The sequence below is a fragment of the Peromyscus californicus genome, unplaced genomic scaffold (genome assembly GCF_007827085.1).
Source record: "Peromyscus californicus insignis strain IS unplaced genomic scaffold, ASM782708v3 Scaffold_10__1_contigs__length_136768540, whole genome shotgun sequence".
Lineage (NCBI taxonomy): Eukaryota > Metazoa > Chordata > Mammalia > Rodentia > Cricetidae > Peromyscus > Peromyscus californicus.
The window spans coordinates 26,147,519-26,168,322 of record NW_026294391.1 but is presented as its reverse complement, the minus strand read 5'-3'; the positions used below and the strand labels follow the sequence as shown (position 1 = coordinate 26,168,322).

The 20,804-nt window shown below is 41.4% G+C and overlaps 1 protein-coding gene across 2 annotated transcripts in view; it reads right to left on the bottom strand.

Annotated features, from left to right (window-relative positions):
• Window positions 1-9: 9 nt before the first annotated feature.
• Ca5b (carbonic anhydrase 5B) overlaps window positions 10-20,804 on the bottom strand; it is a 123,677-nt gene continuing 102,882 nt past the window's right edge. For both annotated transcript variants that reach the window (XM_052718177.1, XM_052718250.1), the window contains 5 exons: window positions 16,444-16,562; window positions 14,896-14,991; window positions 12,991-13,053; window positions 11,848-12,003; window positions 10-934 (listed from right to left, as the gene is read on the bottom strand). In XM_052718177.1, coding sequence (XP_052574137.1) covers window positions 755-934; window positions 11,848-12,003; window positions 12,991-13,053; window positions 14,896-14,991; window positions 16,444-16,562 — 614 coding nt within the window. In that variant the 3' untranslated portion in view covers window positions 10-754. The remainder of the gene's footprint in view (window positions 935-11,847; window positions 12,004-12,990; window positions 13,054-14,895; window positions 14,992-16,443; window positions 16,563-20,804) is intronic.

Below are 20,804 nucleotides of genomic sequence, written 5' to 3'. Positions count from 1 at the left end.
GCCAGGCACTATGGTACATGCCTTTAATCTCAGCACTTGGGAGCAAAGGCAGGCTGATCTTTATGTGTTCAAGGCTAGATTGGACTACATAGTGAGTTCAGGGACAGCCTGAAGTACACAGAGAAAACTTATCTTAAAAAAAAAAAGACAGATGAAATACTCTGAAACCAATAAATGCATTTGTAACCTTGGAATGTTATTTTGAGATCAGCAGCTCCAAATGATGGTAGCTAAGAGTGGGACCAATACTGTAAGATGAGACCATTTAACAGTTTGAACAAAAGGGTGGCGTCATTAAATAAAATTCACAAGAACCTCTTGCTGTGGGTTAACCTCCTGTGTTAGGCCTGAACAGAAAAATCAAGATGGGTCACTCACATTAAACTTCCATTTTACCAAGTAGAAACTAAACTGTCTATCTGAGTTTCTGAGAAACAGAAATTAGACAAATTTAACATCAAAATCCCAAACAGGCCATTTCAACTGGCCTTGTAACGAAGATTCCTCTGCCTTAATCCTGTCACAAAAAAAAGGTAACCTAAGGTAACCTGATATTATTTGGTTTGGGTTTTTGTTTTTATTGTTTTGTCTTCCTGTCTTTGCTTTACAAGGATAGGAGTTTTGAAATGTTGTTACAACAAAGGAAGGAAAAAAAACATAAATGTAAGTATTAAGTGCAGCATTTTAAAATAATCTAGTTAAGATTTTTAAGCTAATATTCATTAAAGAAAGATGCTGCCTAAGTATGAACATCTTAGGGGGTGACTTGGCTGGCTGCTGGCTTGGGTTTCGCTTGAATATTGAGCACATAATCATGGCGGAAGGATGAGCGGACAGTACGGTTCATCAGTGGCTGAAGTGGGCGGAAGTTGTCCACCATTCTTTTCTCTTTCTCCCCCTCAGAAGTGACAAGCAGGGTCCGAAACTGCTCAAGCTAGAAACCAAAAACATTAAGAATATCAATCAAAAACAATCTTTAGTCCATGGCTAAATTACTTTTATTTTGTTTGTTTTGAGACAGGGTCTCACTATGTAACCCTTAGAATTCATTATGTAGACTAGGTTGACTTTGAACTCCCAGAGACCCACCTGTTTCTGTCTCCTAAATGCTGTGATTACAGACATGCACCACCACACCTGGCTTGCTTCCACTTACACAGTTCTACAACACTTCATCTCTAACTGTATTAAGAAAGAGAACTTATATTTTGGTGAGATGTCTTCACACCTTGACAAGGGGTTCAATGCCATGCTGTTGGCATGGTTGTGTGACAGCAGAAGAAATTGGTGAAACCAGTCAAGCTTTTGGGATGTGAAGATTAGGGACAGAGGCCCTGCTCCCCACATATTATCTGTTTGCCAAAGGTGACTTCCACCATCTCTTTGATTCTGAGGAACATCAAATGGAGAGAAAAGCCTAGAAAAATGGCATGTACAAAATGATTCCATCTTGTCACAAAATTATGCATATTATAAAGATAAAAGATCAGAAGGATTTACCCAAATAATTAATAATACCGAGTGCTAAAATAACCAGTGATTAGGATTATAAATGACAGATAACATTTTAAATGCTTTATTAGCATATATAATTATACCTAATAATGGGTTTCGTTATGAAATTTTCTAACATGCATATATTTCCATCCTATTTGCTGCTACTCCCCACCCCCATTCCCATTCACTTCCACTCCAACTGATTCTTTTTAAAACAAACCACCAGCCCACCCCTATCCAATCCAAAAGAAATGACATTGTAACTATGGCAGGGGCTGGGAGCCTGGAAGCAAGGGCCTTTGAACTCCAACAAGTCCAACATAACCAACTCACTCAACAAATCAAGGCTGAGCTGACATGGGTATAGGACATCATCAAAAACTAGACTTGGGGGTTGAAGATGGTTAAAAGCACTGGCTGCTCTTCCGGAGGTCCTGAGTTCAATTCCCAGCACCCACATGGCAGCTCACAACTGTCTATAACTGTAGTCTCATGGGGTCTGATGCCCTCTTCTGGTGTGCAGACATACATGAAGACAAAATACATTAAATAAATAAATAAACAAACAAATAAATTAATATTGGGTTTTTTTTTTTGAGGCAGCGTTTCTCTGTGTAGCCTTGGCTGTCCTGGAATACTCTCTGTCTTCTAAGGCATGTGCCATCACTGTCCAGCAAGTCTTAAAAGAAACAAACAAACAAACAGATGAAGAAAACAAAAACTCTAGACTCAGTTGGTCTCCCTGGCAGCCATGGTATTACAAAATAGATGGGGATTAGATCTCATGGTAGAAGGGAGGGATCTATACTATGTTAGTGGAGGGATATTGTTTCTACATGAATTTATCAGCTGTCATAAAGGAGAATTCCAGACAGTTAAAAGAAAGAATAGAATCCCAAGCCAGAGAGCCCCCATCAGGCTGGACAGGTTTTGGGAGCACTTGGGGTACATGGAGGACCCCCTTTATTAGGCCCCTTATTATGATAGTTCTAGCTCTAATTTTCAGTCTTTATGTTTTAAAATTCCTCTCTAATCTGTTGCAGCAAAGAGTTCAAGCCCTTACCTCCTCAACTATCACTCAACTCCTCTTGACTGAGGACTCCCAACCTCTCGGAGTCCTGGAACCAGATGATCCCAAAAAGCCATGTAATCTTGAGAAATCAAGATACCTCTAAAATCAAAAGACCTTGGGAAAAACAAAACAACCCCCCCAAAAAAAACTTTTATATCTCTTCCTTACAATGATCACCCCACCAGCACAAACGAGTTAAGAAAGAATTGATGTTCCTGTCCCTCACTTCTTTCTGTGCTTCAGGGTCTGAGATGACAGAGGGCCGGGATATAAAAACAGGATTTCCATGAAATTACAGATGACCCTGCTCATCCTTATCAGTTGGCCACAACCCAGAGAAGAATGTTCGCTGGACAGGCTATCTCCCAAAATAATCTGTCTGGCTTGGGCAAACAAATTCAGGAAGGAGAATTTGCACACCCCCACATAGCCTCCTGAAGCTGCATGAACTTCCTCATTCCCAAGCTCCGCCCCCCCAATCTCCATAAAGGATCCTAGCTAGCTTTTCCCCTACACAGACCCTCTACCCATGGAGAGTGTCTGTCTTTTGCTATTTGAAATAAACAGTCTCCTCTATTGAGGTCAGACTCTGGTCTACTTCCTGCCTTCTGTCTCTTTACTCTGTGCTCCAAAATCTAACATTTTCCCTCTTCCCAATGACTTTCATGTCTTTAAAAACATTATATGACCCGATGAGTTTCAGTAGGGTCACTTACAGGAGGATTGGCACCTTACCAGGCTGAGCAAGCCACGGAGAGCCAGCCAGGAAGCACAGCCAGGAAGCAGTGGTCCTCCATGGCCTGTTTCAATTTCTCTGGTTCCTGCTTGAGCTCCTGCCCTGGCTTCTCTTAATGAGGGACTCTACGTTCTAAAAATGAAATAAATCCTTCCCTCCCCAAGTTGCTTTCGGTCGTGGTGTTTATCAAAAAAACCAAAAACAAACAAACAAAACCAGAAAGCAAACTAGGGTACTATGTTAAAATTTTATTGAAAATTCCTTACATGGGCCACTGACCCTCCAGTTTTCTTTCCAGAGTTCTATCAGTTTTTAAATATGAAGGATAGTAGTATAACAGACTGAATGTGTAGGTCCCAAAGGCCAGGCTTATAAGCAGTCCAGCCCTGGACTTTGTCTTACGTTTGTAAGTTTCATCATAAAGAAATGTTTAAGTATAGTCTAACACAAGTTTAACTGCCTGTGTTCCTTCAGACCTCTGGTTTTCTTTTGTAGTTAAAAGAGCTCCATTCACCTTGCGCTCTGAAAGGCATTCTCTATGATGAATTTTTATGATGCTTTCCTGTTTTTGCAGTACTGAGGGCTAGATATGGGGCCTCACATATGCTGGGTAAGCAGTTTATCACTGAGTTGTATCCCCAACTCCAATTATACTATTTTTTTACATTTACTATATGGAGAATATGTCCCTGTATAAAGTTTGAATGCTAAATCCAACTCCCCTTTTACCACCAAACATCACCCTTACCACATATTTGATAGAATGTCCTGTCCTTTTTCCTCCCTGAGTTGAGATACTGTGAGAGCCAAAGTTACATTTGAAGTTTGAATTACTACGCCTTAGAGATCCATGAAGCAAAGATGCCTCTGATCTGCAAGCCCCTTGCCCAAGGACAGACAGCTCCTGAAATGCTGGAGGCCATTGTTTATGGGAGATAACAAGCCCCATGTTTTCACTCCCCTAAACAACTTTGTTTGGCCCATCTGCACCAGATGTGCTTGATCACATGTGGGCAGGAGGTATGTAAGCAGGAAATATGTCAGGATATATGCTTGCCCGGATTGAACCTGATGGGAAATGCAATGAATTATGGGTTTTCCTTCTTAAGTCCTTGCCATACTTGATTCTGGGCCATATCCCAGGAACCTGGGTATGGACCTGGCCAGATTCCGTCTACCTGGCCAGGATTTAATTAAAGCTTGCTTCCAATTTGGCTTTAAACTGCAGTAGTGGTCTTATTCTCAATCGGTAGGATTAACAATGCCACCTTCATCATAAAGTAAATCCTCAAATGTAGTTGGACACATTTTTGAACTTATAACTTTCTTCTTGCAAAGGCTAATTTTCTCTATCAATCAGACTGGGGGTGTGCAGATAGCTGGTTAAGTGTGTCTGTGAGGGTGTTTCCCAGAAGAGGTTAGGATTTGAATTGGGGGGCGGAGTAAAGCAGATGGTTTTCTTTTATGAGGGTGTCAGCCACTACAGAGAGCCTGAATACAACAAAAAAGTAGAGGGTTAACTTCGCTTTCTTCTGACTGTCTTTTTGTTTTGTTTTGAGAAAGGATCTTAAGTAGCTGAGGCTGGCCTTGAACTGCTATATAACTGAGGGTGGCCACCTACCAAGTGCTGGTATTATAGACACAACACCCCAACACCTAGTTTGTATGGAATTAGAAAACTACTGTTTTAGATTAAGTTCCTGCATTAGGTCCCAATAGACCAACATAAAAATCAAGATAGAGAAGCTAGGTGTGGTGGCTCCTCAATCCCAGCACTCAGGAGACAGAGGCAGGCAGCTCTCTGTGAGTTTCAAGGCCAGCCTGGTCTACACAGGAAGTTCCAAGTCAGCCAGGTATGATACATAGGGAGACCCTGTTTCAGAAAAAGAAAATCAAGATGGAGTCACACTAGACTTCCATTTTCCCAAGGGGAAACTACACTGTTTCTATGATTTTCTGAGAAACAGAGATTAGAGAAATCTCAGAGATTCATCTTAGAGAAAAATTAGTGAAATTTTAACAGCAAAATCCCAAACAGGCCATTTCAGTTGGCCTTGTAATGAAGATTCCTCTGCCTGAATCCTGTCACAAGAAAGGGTAACCTAAGGTAACCTGATATTTCTTGGTTGTGGATTATTTTGTTTTGTCTCTCTGTGCTTTACAAGTCCCACCATCAAAAGCTCGACTGCTTTTGAACTGAGCCATCAATCTGCCTCTGCACTAAGAGCTCCTAGTTATTGGGCCTTGAAGCAGAGACTAGAATGCACACTGTTGGCTTTCCAGCTCTCAGGCCTTTGAGCCCACCTCTCAGGCAAGCTTCAGGCTGCAGATTGTTGGGGCCATGTCAGAGGAGCCGCAGTCAGCAATGGAGCTTATGGAATACAACCCACCAGATAGCAAAGCTATGATGCGTGCACCCTGGAAAGGCAAAGCCCCTGGGGGTGGGGGGGGGACACACCTATCTCCAGAATGTCCCTTGCTTCTGCTGTGCTTTCTCCTGCTTGCTGCTGTCATGTTCCTGCTGTATCATGCTGTGCTGACAATGTGAAAGGATCCCACTGTATCTAGCGGAGTGTGATGTTTCATGTGAAAATCCCATTCCTCACTGGGCAATTTACTTGCCGATCATAATGAAGATGATTTTTGTAAGAGCAGTGGTGCTTAGTTGCATCAATGATTTAAAGATACAGGTGGTTAAGACAGTTAGAAGATGATTAGGGAAATGGTTCAGGTTATTCTGCCAATTGCTGTAATAAGACATACAAAAAGGGCAAAAAGAGGCTATAAGACCCCTTCTGCTTTGTTACATGTGAGATTTGTGGAGCATGGAAAATAAGAACAAGGAAGTCTCATGCATTATAGACCCATGAATTCTGCCTTTGGAAAAACAAGCTGGTGATCAAAGAGGGCAATGATGTCCCTACACCCAGGGTGAGGCCTGAGTTCCTTGGTCACGTAGCTTACAGAATTCATCACAGGTTTCCATATGCATCTTGAAAAAAATAAAGTTGTGAAAGGAAATTAAATGACCCTATCATGTGTAAAGAAAAATCGATGGTTAAGTGGACCACTTGTTTAGTTTTGTAGGAATCTGCTATACTGAAATCGCAACTAGCTGTCTGTCAGTACAAAGGAACTGACTGAAATATATTTGGCTTGCTAAGAACTTTGTTAATAATGAAGGAATCATTGCTTTGGGATGAAGATGGTATGGTGGGAAAATTAATACAAAGAAAAATGTTTAACTACTTGTGGGCTTCGAAGAAAAACATGTAACTCATGTTGTAATTTCCTCTCCTGTAAAGATTTTAATTTGTTTTTGGAAAACACGTAACTTGTGGTTGTGAGGTAATCTTTCCTTGCATAGAAACTTTTGTCTTAGGTGGTATAAAAGGGATAAGAGAAAAATAAAGAGGCAGAAGAAGGAGAAGAAAGAGGAAAATAAATGCACAATTAAGCTTTGCCCCCTCAGCTAGGCCTCCTGTGTGTAGGTTTAGTAGCCGCTGACTCCACTTCTCCTCTCCATTTCTCAGAAGTGGAAGAAGAAGCTGCTTCTTCAGTAGTCGATAGTAAACCAGAAGACTTGCCGGCCTCCATAATCACATGAGCAGAAGTCCTGCTCAAGAGAGCCCAGTCTAATTCATTCCCACTTTCCCTTCCTTCTTCCCTCCCTCCCGCCTGTCTCTCCCTCCTGCCTCACTCCTGTTCTCCCCCTCTTCCTCTTTCTCCTTCTCTCTCTCTCTCTCTCTCTCTCTCTCTCTCTCTCTCTCTCTCTCTCTCTCTCTCTCTCTCTGTCTTTCATCGGCTCTGTTTCTGTTTCTAAACACTTTTCTTGATTGTTTGTGTTATTCCTGTGCCAGTACCATGGCATTTGGTTCTTGAAGCTTTATAGTTTCGTGAATCTAACCACTTCTTCTTTGTTCTTTTAGACATCTCCCTGGCTATTTATGCTTATCTGTTTTGACTCAAATTGATGTCTAGGGGGGCTGGACAGATGGCTCAGTGGTTAGGGGTGCTTGCTATTATTACAGAAGATCCGAGTTTGGTTCCCAGCACACATACTGAGCAACTCAGCCTCTAATTCAGGTTTAAGTGGATCTGACATCATTTTTCTGACTTCTGTGTGAGTGCGCACATACACACAATTTAAAACAATAAAATGAGGCTGAAGAGATGGCTCAGTGGTTAAGACCACTTGCTGCTCTTGTAGAGAACCTGAGTTCAGTTTCCAGCACCCACATGGAGGCTCACAAACATCCATAACTCCAGTTACAGGATATCCAATGCCCTTTTTTGGTCTCCTTGGGAACTAGTCACACATGTGGTATGCACATATACATGTAGACAAATACTCATATACATATAATAAAAATTTTTAAAATAAAACCTTTTAAAAGTAATGTATCCACTTTAAATCCTATTGGCATATTTACTGGAGCTATATTAAATTATGGAGACTAAACAATTCATGGAAAATAGAACAACTTGAGGAAAACTGACACCATTATTATGTCTTCCTGGTCAGTAACAGAGTATGAAGTTAATTAAGTCTTCTTCAGTATCCTGGAAGATTTTTAAGTTTTATTGTTAGCATCCCTTGTTCAAACTACTTAAATGTATTTTACAGTTTTATTCTGATCACATCTATATCTTTTTTTATTATATGTTTGTATCATAATGTCTTTTAACTGGCATATATTTGATATATATTTTTATGTCTATACATTAACATTATATCTCACCAACTGCTAAATTATTTTGTTTTTGTGTTTTTTAACTGGTTTCCTCACTTATTTTATTTTTTGATCTGATTATATGGGCTATTTCTACAACATTTCTTGCTTTTTGTATTTGAGACAGGGTCTCACAAGTGTTTGGGGTTAAAGACATGTGCCAACACACCCAGCTCTATCATGTATTTTTTAAGAGAGAGGAGTAGTCTTGGTATATTGCTCAGCCCAGTTTTGAACAGCTAGGCTCAAGTAATCCTTTTGCCTCAGACTCCTGAGGAGCTAGAACTGAAGGCATGCACAGCACATAAATAATTCTAGAATATATATATTGGTTTTTCGAGACAGGGTTTCTCTGTGTAGCTTTGCGCCTTTCCTGGATCTCGCTCTGTAGACCAGGCTGGTCTCGAACTCACAAAGATCCACCTGGCTCTGCCTCCCAAGTGCTGGGATTAAAGACGTGTGCCACCACCGCCCGGCCTAGAATATAATTTAATATAACATTTAATATGGTAACAGTTACTTCCAGTGGGCATGGCGGAGTGTACCTGTAATCCCAGAATTTGGGAGGTAGAGGTGGGAAGATCAAGAGTTCAAAGTCATCTTTAGCTACATAGTGAGTTGGAGACCAGAGTAGGCTACATGAGACAAAAAAAAAAAATTACTTTCATCTTAAACACAATGGTATTTAAAATGGTATTTATTTGGTATTCTGTATCCATGGGTTCCACATAAATATTAGAAAAGTACTATTGGTACTCAGGAGGCAGAAGCAGGAGGATAATTGTAATTTCTTTTTTATGAGAAATATTGATTCTCTATTTATTTTTTAGAAATACTGATTTTCAAGTTTTTTAAAATTTTTATTTAATTAACAGTTTTTCACTTATTTTTACATACTGACCACAGTTTCCCCTCCCTCCTCTCCTCTTATTCCCTCCCCCTAACTCCCATCTACCCCTCTCCCCATCCACTCCTCCTCTGTCTCTCTTCAGAAATGGGCAGGCCTCACATGGGCTTGAACAAAGCATGGTGCATCAAGTTGAGGTAGGACCAAGCTCCTCCTCCTGCATAAAGGCTGGGCAAGGTAATCCAGCATTGTAATTTCAAGGACAGCCTGCTCTACACAGTGCATTCTAGGCCAGCCAGGAAACTGCTTCTATTGAGCATGTACAGATATTTTTCTTGTCATTATTCCCTAATCAATATAGTAGGAAAAATATTTACATTGTATGGCAATATAATCTTTAAAAGTAATATACAGGTGATTTAAAGTATATTGGAAGATGTGTGTAGGACGTATGCAAATGTTAAAAACTTATGCAATTCCATATAAGGGTCTTGAGCATTGGCATGTTTTGTATATTTGGGATTCTGGAACCAATCTTCTACAGTTATCAATGGATGACTGTATTTTTTTTTCTTTTTGGTTTTTCAAGACAGGATTTCTCTGTGTAGTTTTGGTGCCTGTCCTGGATCTCGCTCACAGAGATCCGCCTGACTCTGCCTCCTGAGTGCTGGGATTAAAGGCATGCATCACGGCTGCCCGGCGGATGACTGTATTTTTTAAAAAAAATATTTTTTTTTTATTTATGAAAGAGAGAGAGAGTAGGCTATTCGTGGGTGGTATCTATGTGGGCCAGAAGAGGATGTTGGATCTCCTGGATCTGAAGTTACAGGTGGCTACCAACTGTCTGACATGAATGCTTGGATCTGAGCACCTGTCCTCTGGAAGAGCACCAAGTGCTCTTAACTGCTGAGCCATCTCCCTAGCTCCTGTATTTACTTTTGAACTAAGATCAATTGACCATGTTAAGGAAGTCTCTATTCATCTGTATTTTATTACAAATTATGGACAGAATAGAGCTGGGCATGGTGGCGCATGCCTTTGACCCCAGAACTCAGGAGGCAGAGGCAGGAGGATCTCTGGGACTTTGAGGCTAGCCTGGTTTACATAGTGAGCTCCAGAACAGACAGGGCTAGATAGAGAGACCATGTCTCAAAAAACAAAATAGAGGCTTTAGGGGCTTTTCCTTCAACTCAGTAGCTCACTCCTATTTAAGGGAGTAGTACTTTCTCTTTCTTAATAAACTGCCTCTATGTCTATTTCTTTAATAAAAAATAAAGACTATTACAAATGCCTTTTAAGAATCTATGAAAATGAGGGCCGGGGATGTGACTCAGCAGTAGACTGCTTGCTCAGCATGCACTAGGTCTTAGGTTCAATTCTCAGTACCATGTCAAAAAAAGTATCTTTCTGGGCAGTGGTAGTGCACGCCTTTAATCCCAGTACTCAGGAGGCAAAGGCAGGCAGATCAGGAGTTCAAGGCCAGCCTGGTCTACAAAGGATGTTTGGGACAGCCAGGATTAAACAGAGAAACCCTGTCTCAAAAAAAACAAAAAGAAGAAAAAAATTCTGGAAATGGTAATATTTTTTCCTAGGTAGAGTCACTGATACCATGAATTGTGTTTCTATAATAATAAACAACCATCCAGGGCTGGGTAAGTGGCTTAGCAGTTAAGAGTGTTTGGGACTTGTCCTCTGGACCTACATTGATTGGCTCACAACAAACTGTGACTCCAGCTCCAGAGGATCAGACACTCATTGCAAGTACCCCACCCAAGTGGTATACATTCAACAGACACATATGGACATAGAAATGAAATAAAAATGAACAGTACCAAGCATCCCTCTGCTTCTGATACACTGCTGGCTTCTGTTTCTAATACTTTGTTGGACCTCTTTTCCTTTTCTATCAGTCTAAAGTTCACTTTGGTACGGCCATTGTTGGTGGTGTCAGTTATAGTGGCTTCAAAAAAAAGTCTGGGAGATTTTGTTTGTTTCTTGTGAAAATGCTTTGTAATCAATATACATCCCACATAGCAAATATGAGAAAATATTGGAAATTATCTGTTTGCAGTGTGTATGTGTGTGTGTGTGTGTGTGTGTGTGTGTGTGTGTGTGTGTGTGTGTGTAGGGAGGGGTTACTGGGGACTGAACCCGGGACTAAGCAAGATCCCAAGCCCATGAGCAAATATTATTGCATTTTAGTTGTAAACTAAACAAGACTTTGTGTATAGGTATAGTAATTATCAGTTTAACTGACTTTCTAAGCAAATAATAGAGCATAGGTTTGAATAATATTAAATTTTCTTCATAGTCATTGTTAGAGTCTCTTTATCTTCAGCTACTATTGCAAAATTCCCTTACGAATTATAAATGCTCTGGGTATTTCCAGATTTCACTCTTCCCTTCACCTGGGTCTTGATTTTAACTAGAGATGCACAGTTACAGAGGAAGCACACAATTCCTAAGCAAATATAGAAGCAAATAGCTTATATCCTTCTATGCTTTAAGTCTGTTTCCTGGTTAAGGCTAGGGATATAGTAGCAAATGATTACCTAGTGGATGCAAGACCCTAAGGTCAATCCCTACCACCACAAAACAATAAAACAAGCACAAAAATAGTTCATTTAAAGTTCCAGGCTAGGGACTAGAGAGATGGCTCAGTGGTTAAGAGCACTCACTGGCTGCTCTTCCAGAGGACCTGGGTTCAGTTCCCAGCATGCACATGGAAGATTACAGCTGTCTGTTACTTCAGATCCAGGGGATCTGATACCTTCACACCAAAGCACATGAAATAAAGTTAAATTACTTTTTAAAAAAAGTTCCAGGCCAGGCTAGGTTACACGAGACCCTACTTCTCCCAAAACAAACAAGCAAGCAAACAAGCAAAAATAATGCCAAGATTTGAGCCCAGCTTGAACAGGCAGACTAGCGTTTCCTTGGATGGAAAATGTGTAAGGAATACCTGATCACGATCAACCTCTACTGGCTGCTTCTTAATGATCCAGGTAACGGACTCTGAGAGGGGTGGTGTAGTGAGAGACCCGGAGTAGGTCCAATAATCTGGGCAAGTAGGCATCAGACAGGAAGGGTCAAAAGATCCAAATTCCACCAGGGTGTCCTGTCCAAGAGAAGGAGTTACTGAGTTGTTATTATTCATTGGTGAAAGTCATTCAGGTATCAGAGGGTGAGGCAGTGATTCTAAAGGAGTGTCCAGGGATCAACAGTGGTCCAGGGGAGGTCCAGGGACTCTGAGTAGCTTCTGAAACAATCATCACTACTTAACACAAAATCACACTGTGTATTTCTGATAGTTCTCCCTGGGAGAACAGCCAAAACGTTTTCTCCTTCAATTTCTGTTGGGAGGTATTAGGTAGTGGTGGCTCATAAACAGAGAGGTTTCTCTTCTTCGAGAGACACTAACGCTGATTGTCCTTTCAAACTAGCACAGAGCTGAGGGTGTAGCGCAGTGGTAGACAGCTAGACAGCTTGCCTAGCATGCTCAAGGCACTGAGTTCCATCCCTGGCACCGCAATGAAGGAGGAAGGGGGGGGGGAGGAGGAGGAGGAAGGAAGGGGGTGCCAGAATCCTGGACTAAGGAGAAATAGAAAAACAGGGAGACAGGAAACGAGGGAGGGAGGGGAACAGGAAGACAAGAGAACAGAAGAATGGCACACTAATTTCCGGGAAGCAGCCCCCACGGGATTCTGAATTTTGAGGACTTCATCGTGACAGTTGGACAGTGGACACGGAGTTCTTCACTTCTAGACAAGTTAAGTTTTTGGAAAACACTTCTCCCTCCCTACTCGTGGGAGGTAGCTGGAGAGAAGGCTGTTCTGAGTGTTTCTACAAAGATGGAGAAGGAGCTGTCAGGAGCAGAGTAAATTCCCGTGCAGCACGTACTCAGCCAAACCAGAAAACTCCACCAAGGTAACCTCTCCTGTGCCCTGCAGTGTTTAACCTCCTCTGTGCCTGCTCTCCTCCTACAGCAGTGTTGAAAGAGACCTGAATGCAGTTCATTTAATTTGTCTTCCTGCTTCAAAGTGCATTATCAACTCGAAGATGCAAATATAAAATATGCTTCAAGTGATGTAAGGGGGAAAATTACCTTGTGCTTAATTGATGGCAAAGTGTCCACCAGTTTCTGTAGTTCTTTATGATGTTTACCTAGCTAAATAAAAAGAAGAAATATTAGCTGGGCGGTGTTGGCGCACGCCTTTAATCCCAGCACTTGGGAGGCAGAGCCAGGTGGATCTCTGTGAGTTCGAGGCCGGCCTGGACTACCAAGTGAGTTCCAGGAAAGGCGCAAAGCTACACAGAGAAACCCTGTCTCGAAAAACCAAAAAAAAAAAAAAAAAAAAAGAAGAAATATTACATTCAATGGCCATCTCACTGCAGAAACTCAAATAGAATGTGAATCAAAATTAACCACCTGGTGGTTACATATAAACAAACCACAGGACTGCAACTAGATTCCAGCTGGTAATTACAACTATTATAAACACCACTAAATTAAATTAGACTTAGAACAAAATGAACAGGCTCTTTGCTGGCAAGACCAGCGCGTCTATAGAGAAAGGTGCCTCCTGCTCCAATTAAGTATCATTTCTTACACTGAATTTTAAATTGATGAAATTATAAATTACCCTGCATTTTACTAATCCCTTCCCCCAAGGCAGGGTTTTACCATGTAGCTTGGGCTGGTCTCAAAGTCTTGATCCTCTTGCCTCAACTTCCCAAACTAAGCATATTTCAAGTGTTCACTTGCCCAGATGGCTTGTGTCTACTTTATTTGGCTGTGTATTTTTAAGACTTATTTTATTTTTTATTTTATGTATGTATGTGTGCATGTGTGGACAGATGCCCATGGAGTACAGAAGAGGGTGTTGAATCCAATGAGGATTGTGAGTACCTGATGTGCATACTGGGAATTGAGGATCAGTCTTCTACAAGATCAGCAAGCACTCTAGACCGCCAAGCCATTGCCCTAGGCCCTGGACTACATTTTTATACCATTTGAAATATATTCATAATAGTTATTGATTTTAACCACTGTTTATTTTTACCTTCTATATATAAAACATACATATTTTTAGATAGTCTCACTATGTAGTCCTGGCTGGCCTCAAACCCACAGATCCTGTACCTCCTGAGTACTAAAATTAAAGGTGTGTGCCACCACACTTGGCCTGGTACTAATATTCTTTTTAAAATATTAATTGTACAGAATAATGAATTTTCTTGTGATAGTTCCATACACTTATATCATATACTTTAATAATATTAATTTTCCATTCCTCTCCCTCCTCCTCCCCTCTCCTATTGATCCCAACATTCTTTTTTTTTTCCTTTTTTGGTTTTTCTCTGTGTAGCCCTGGCTGTTCTGGAATTCACTCTGTAGATCAGGCTGGCCTCAAGCTCAGAGATTCACCTGCCTCTGCCTCCTGAGTGTTGGGATTAAAGGCGTGTGACAACATGTTTGACCCAATGTTCTTTCTTTTTGAAGATTCATTTTTATTAGGTTTAAGTGTGTGTGTGTGTGTGTGTGTGTGTGTGTGTGTGTGTGTGTGCACATGAGCGTAGGAAGGGTTAATGTGCATTTGATTGAAGACATTCAGAACCCCTAGAGCTGGACTTACAGGCAGTCAGAAGTTGGTGGATGTGAGTGCTGGGAACTGAACTGGGATCCTCTGCATGAGTAATACATGTTCTTAACCATTAAGCAATCTCTACAGATATTTTTTTCCTTTTAATTCTAAATTTTCTTCAAATAAGTAACTTACATTGTAATGTTCTATCTTTTCAGTGTAAGACACAATATATCATTTGAACTTGGTGAGATGGTTTGTTTGCTTGCTTGCTTGAGACAGGGTCTCTGTCTATCGGGCTGGCTGTTCTGGAATTCATCATGTAGGCCAAGTTGGCCTGGAACTCAGAGTTCCGCCTGCCTCTGCCTCCCAAGAGCTGAGATTAAAGGTGTGCCACCGTGCCCAGCCTGAGTTTTTGTTTTTACCTTTAAAAATACACCTATCACAGCCAAACCATTTTCTTCCAGTGCTGCATCCTCAAAGCTTTCAAATTTGACTGCATTCCAATGTACCAAGTGCAGCTGAAACAACAGAGACAGTGGGGTTTCTACATGACCATGTAGGATTGCACCCAAATAAACTGACAGCCCCACCCAACATGGAACATTTAATCTTGTTTCATCACTCCAAATGGAGCCACTGAAAAAATATATGGCAGTCTGGTGCACACTGAGATCGACATAAAGAATGGGAAGAAGACATTGTGGCAAGAACAGCGATATTACTTTGGAAGAGAGGGATTTGTTAGGAGAGAAAAAATAAAATTCACATGATAAAGTAACTTCGCAATGATGGATCAACATTTTCTTCATTCCTACCCTGATTTGCATGAAATACTAATATCCCCAATCCATTTGCATCTAAAGGAGAGAAGATGTTTATATGAAGAGAAATGCATTCTCCCTATGAAAATTAGATGGGAGCTAAAGACAAATTTCTTCTTGGAGGGATGATCACTTAAAATGTTTTCATTTTTAGCATCACATTTAAAACTAAATTAAGGGAAAAGTTGCAAGATGAAATTCTATTTGCAAGGAGAAATTCGATTTCCTCGGGCTCTGTTTGCATTTCCATATCCATCATTCTTCAGCCATCATTCTCAAACCTGCATTACCATCACCTAACTTCCCAAGTGAGCCACTTCAAAGTCCCAGTTAAGCTTCCCCCTCGGAGCCCAGCTGCAAGCTCTGGTGCTTTGGCACTCTGATTTCAGAAGCCTTGGATGCTTTTTCCGTTTCTCTCTCTCTCTTTTGCTGCAGCCTTCACTTAGACTCCCACCAAAATAAACTTGGGTTTAACGAAGTCTTACAGCTCTACGGTAGCTTGTGGCTTTAGGAATGACTACACGTAGCTCAGAATTCAGAAATAATTCTGTTCCAATTTTCAACATTTATTTATTTTATGTTTCTGAGTGTTTGGCATGCATGTATATCTGTGTATCATGTATGTGCCCGGTGCCTGCTGAGGCCAGAAAGGGCATCAGATCCCCTGGAACTGGAGTTATAAATGGTTGTGGCACCATGTGAGTGTGGGGAACTGAACCCAGGTCCTCTTGCAAGAGCAATAAGTGCTCTTAACTGTTGACCTATCTCTCCAGCCCCGGAATTCAGTTTTATCATCTTCAGGTTTATTTCTTGTATACTCTTCAGAATGGATATATTTTACATGTAGAAGATGGGAAGGCTCAAGTATGTCCTGTGCAAGCTAAATAGGTCTTAAAGCACCATCTGAGACGTCTTGGTAATTTCTTTGAACTAGAAACCTCAGAACTATCCCCATTGTTCCAAACCTCTTTGGGACCTTTTCAACATACTTCTGCTGTTCAAGCCAGGTATGAATATCTTTAATCCCAGCACTTGGGAGGCAGAGGCAGGAGGATTTCTGTGAGTTCAAAGCCAGCCTGGTCTACAGAGTGACCCCCAGGACAGCCAAGGCTACAGGAATTAAAAATAAAAGAAGGAAAGGAAACATACCTCTGCTGGGTAGCATTTGCTGTCCACAGTGTGCTCGGAACCCCAGGCATCAATGGCCCCCCAGTGAAAATGAAACTGCTTCAGTCGGTAGTTGTGTTCCAGGGGTCCTCCCTCAATCACTGAAATGACACATCCAGCAATTCAGAGAACGTGGGGAAAAGGTGGACCCCATCCTTGAATCATTCAGAGTATACGATATCACATACAAGTATTTATAAAACTGATTTCCATGAAGTAAAAACATGTATAAAGAAAGATTCAGCCAAATAATATCAAGACTGAATCACACACCAAGCAACATACAAATATTAAAGGCTAGATCTCAGCTTAATTAATTACAAGTTTTCATGTATCCCAGGCTAGCCTCAAATTCACTATATAGCCAAGGATGACCTTGAACCTGATTTTACTTTACCTCCTGAATGCTGGGATTACAGATTGACTTGTTTTTGCATCTGTAGTTATTGGGCCTAGTTTCCATTGTGTGAAATAAAATGCAAATTTCTCTTGGTGTATTTATCCCATTCAATCAGATAAAACCAAACTATGCAGACAAAAGATAGTATAAAAAGTTTTCTAATTCATTTAGGCCAGCCTTCCCTCAAACTAAGAATTACCCTGTCTTAGCCTCCCAAGAGCTGGCTTTAAAGGTATGTTTTACCATGTTCATTCTCCTTCTTGGAAAAAAAATGTTAATACATTTATTTGTGTGTGTGTGTGTGTGTGTGTGTGTGTGTGTGTGTGTGTGTGTGTGTGTCCCAGGCACCATCAGGCTTGGCAGTAAGCATCTTTATCTGCTGAGCCATCTCACCAGTCCCCATCCTTTTTCTTTATCTATACACTAACACCTTCCTTTTCAACTTTTGGAGTTTTGTTTTGAGACAAGGTTTCATTATGTTACCCTGGATGGTCTGGAACTTGCTATGTTGACCAGGCTGGCCTCACAGAGAGATTCACCTTCCTCTACCTTTGGAGTGTTGGGATTAAAGGTGTGAACTGCCATGCCTGGCTCTTTGCAACTTTGGGGTTCTTTTTCTTTGATTGGTTTGGGTTTGGCTTTTTTCAATGTTAAAAAAAATGTTTTATGTGTATGGGTGTTTTGCCTGCATGTTTTTGTCTGTGGATCACATGCATGCCTGGTGCTTATGGAGGCCATAAGAGGGCATCAGAGCCCTTAAAATTGGAGTTACAGATGGTTGTGGGCCATCATAGATGTGAGGAATCAAACTTAGGTCCTCTGGAAGAGCAGTCAGTGCTCTTAACTGCTGAACTATGTCTCCAGACCCCTCTTGTCAACTTTTGAACATACTAGTGTTTCTTTCACTTTTGTTGAAATGGAATAGAACATTTGCAAGACAAAAACTATCACCAGGGAGATATGGCCCAAGAGCACACAGTTTCCAATAATTAGACTAGCATTTTCAAGATCTATTGCACAGCATGGTGGCCATAGCGAATAGAAGCATCTATTCCAAGTGTTCTACAAGAGTAGATTTTTTTTTTTTTTTTTTTTTTTTGGTTTTTCGAGACAGGGTTTCTCTGTGTAGCTTTGCGCCTTTCCTGGAACTCACTTGGTAGCCCAGGCTGGCCTCGAACTCACAGAGATCCGCCTGGCTCTGCCTCCCGAGTGCTGGGATTAAAGGCGTGCGCCACCACCGCCCGGCTAAGAGTAGATTTTAAATGTTCTCACTACAAATGGTATGTGAGGTGATGGATACATTAATCAGCTTGATATCATCATTCAACAATATGTACATATACAAAAATATATACTGCATTCCATCAATATATACAGTTATTGTCAGTAAATAAGAGACACAACAATTATTACCCAGCTCCCTTGAGACAGAATAAGCAATGTGAACCATCACACAGTTCACCACTAGCGTTAGTGATAACAAACACCTTTTGTTTAAACTATTTTTTTGAACACCAATGAAATCAGTACAGTATATTTATATTGTATAAGAATATTTAGCCAGGTGGTGGTGGCACACACCTTTAACCCCAGCACTTGGGAGGCAGAAGCAGGCGAATATCTATGAGTTAGAGGCCAGTCTGGTCTACAAAGTGAGTTCCAGGACAGCTAGGGTTATATAGAGAAACCCTGTCTCCGTGTAAAACTAAAACAACAACAAAAAAGAATGTTCAGGAAAAATAACTTTTAGAAGCAGTCCTGTGGGCTGCTCATGCCTTTAATCCCAGTACTCTGGAGGCTGAGGCAGGCAGATCTCTATGAGTATGAGGCCAGCCTGGTCTAGATAGCATGCTTCAGGTCATTCAAGGCTACATAGTACAACCTGGTCACAGGAGGGGAAAAAAGTCACTGTGAGATACACTTTGAGCTGTGCTGATCCCCACGCCCAACTCTGCTAAAGCATATCAGCTCCTTATTTCTTCTGTCTCATTAGACTCTAGACTCTAGCAACATCTGTACATGGTCAAAGCAACCCAGCAGCACTACAAGCACCCATCTTGTGCATCTTAATGGTCTTCAGAGTTTACTATGTCATCAGTTGCAACTTACGTGCACAAATGATAGAGTCTGGAAACCCCAAGGACCAAATGCACTGATGTATCAGGCAGTGGTCAGCTCTGTATCTTACCGGCCTCTAAAGTTTACTCACATAATTTCTTCTTTAAATAATGGTGTTGCCAGGGATGGTGGCACAAGCCTTCAATCCTAGCACTCAGGAGGCAGAGGCAGGTGGATCTCTATGAGTCTCCATGGTAAAACCTTGTCTGAAAAAAAGTGGGAAGTGGGGCGTGACATTTTCATTAAAGTCACCAAGGTTGATTTTTTCTTTGGAGGGCAGGGGTGATGTAGAGTTAATGGCCCAAATCATTATTTTAATAGGAACACAATACTACAATGAACTGAAATAAAAATGTTCCCTTCCCCTAAAAAAAAAAAATACTTTTTTTGAAGTAGGGTTTCATGTAGTAGAGGCTAGCTTTGGATTCACTGTGTAGCAGAGGATGGCCTTGAACTTCTGATCCTCCTGTCTCCACCTCCCAAGTGCTGAGATTACCCATGTGTGCCACCGGGTCTTTTTTTGTTTCTGTTTTCTTTTGTGGTGCTGATGCTTGCTTGCTTGACTTTGTGCATGCCAGGCAAGCATTCTACCAAGTGAGCTACATGCCCAGCTCCATTTTTCTAAAGCTCTAAACTGTGAACATGCTTTTGCCAAATATTTAATCTAATCTTCTGAATAAAACTGAAGTTCTAATCCCAGGTAAAGTGACACAGAGAAAAGGGCCAGGTTTTCTCTTTTTCCCTAGGACAACACTGGAAATTGCTAGCCTGTCCCTTGACTGCGTGTTTCCTCCAAAGACGATGAGCAAAGCAGAGAGATGTCCCCAACAAGTGGTTGTGAGGGAAATGAGAGGCAGCACTGGTCTCGGTATGTTTCAGTTCTCCACAGAGCCTCGGTTCACACCACATTAAAGACAGCTTTAAATTCACGTGCCCAAATTTAAAGCTGGAAAATGTCAGGCCTAAAACAATAACTCCATGGTTAAACTGCTTGTGCCCAAGTGTGAGGACTAGAGTTTGAATCCCCAGAACCCACATCAAATGCGAGGTAGGTGGGTGGGTGGGCGAGGTGCGCCACCTGTAATTCCAGCCTAGGAAGCAGGGACTGGAGATAGCCAGAGTAAGCTAGCTAGCAAGACTAGCATCAGCAGCAGGCTCTGGTTTGGATCGGCAGACCAACCAATAGGGAGGAAGAGAGGTTGAGGATGACTCCTGAAACCAATCTCAGGCTTCCACATGTCCATGTGCTACCACAAGTATGCAAAAAACATGCACACCACACACATACGAAAAATGGAAACAGGAAAAAACTAAAGCTGGACAATTTCATGCAAAAATACGTATTTTTAACCTGACTTGCATCAGTGAGACGCCTTTGGCCATGATGGGCACACAATTTCATTGGACAGCAGCCTGGGTGGGTGCAAAAGCTGGCCCCTTGAGTAGACCCATTTGTTCTCCATTGCTACTGTTTCCTTCGAACTCTGCATGTCTCACTAACTCTCATTAGCTCCCTGGCCTGTAGATAGAACCACATGGTGGTTCCTGGGAACAAAGAGGTTAGAGGACCAGCACTGGCTCCCGCACTTAACTAAGTTACAACATCCTTAGTGTGTGCTTAGCATCATATCTATGTAAACTGTACAACAGGGAGAGGCACATAATATGGTTGAGAGGGTGAACCCTGAAGGAAAAGAACCTTGCTTTGAACCCATTGGCTATGTGTCATTGAGACCCCATAGCAAGGAGTTAGACAGGAGGTAACCAAGGAAACAGTAGCTCTATGTTGGGAGTTGTGTCTCTTGGTTTCGGAGGGAGATGAGAC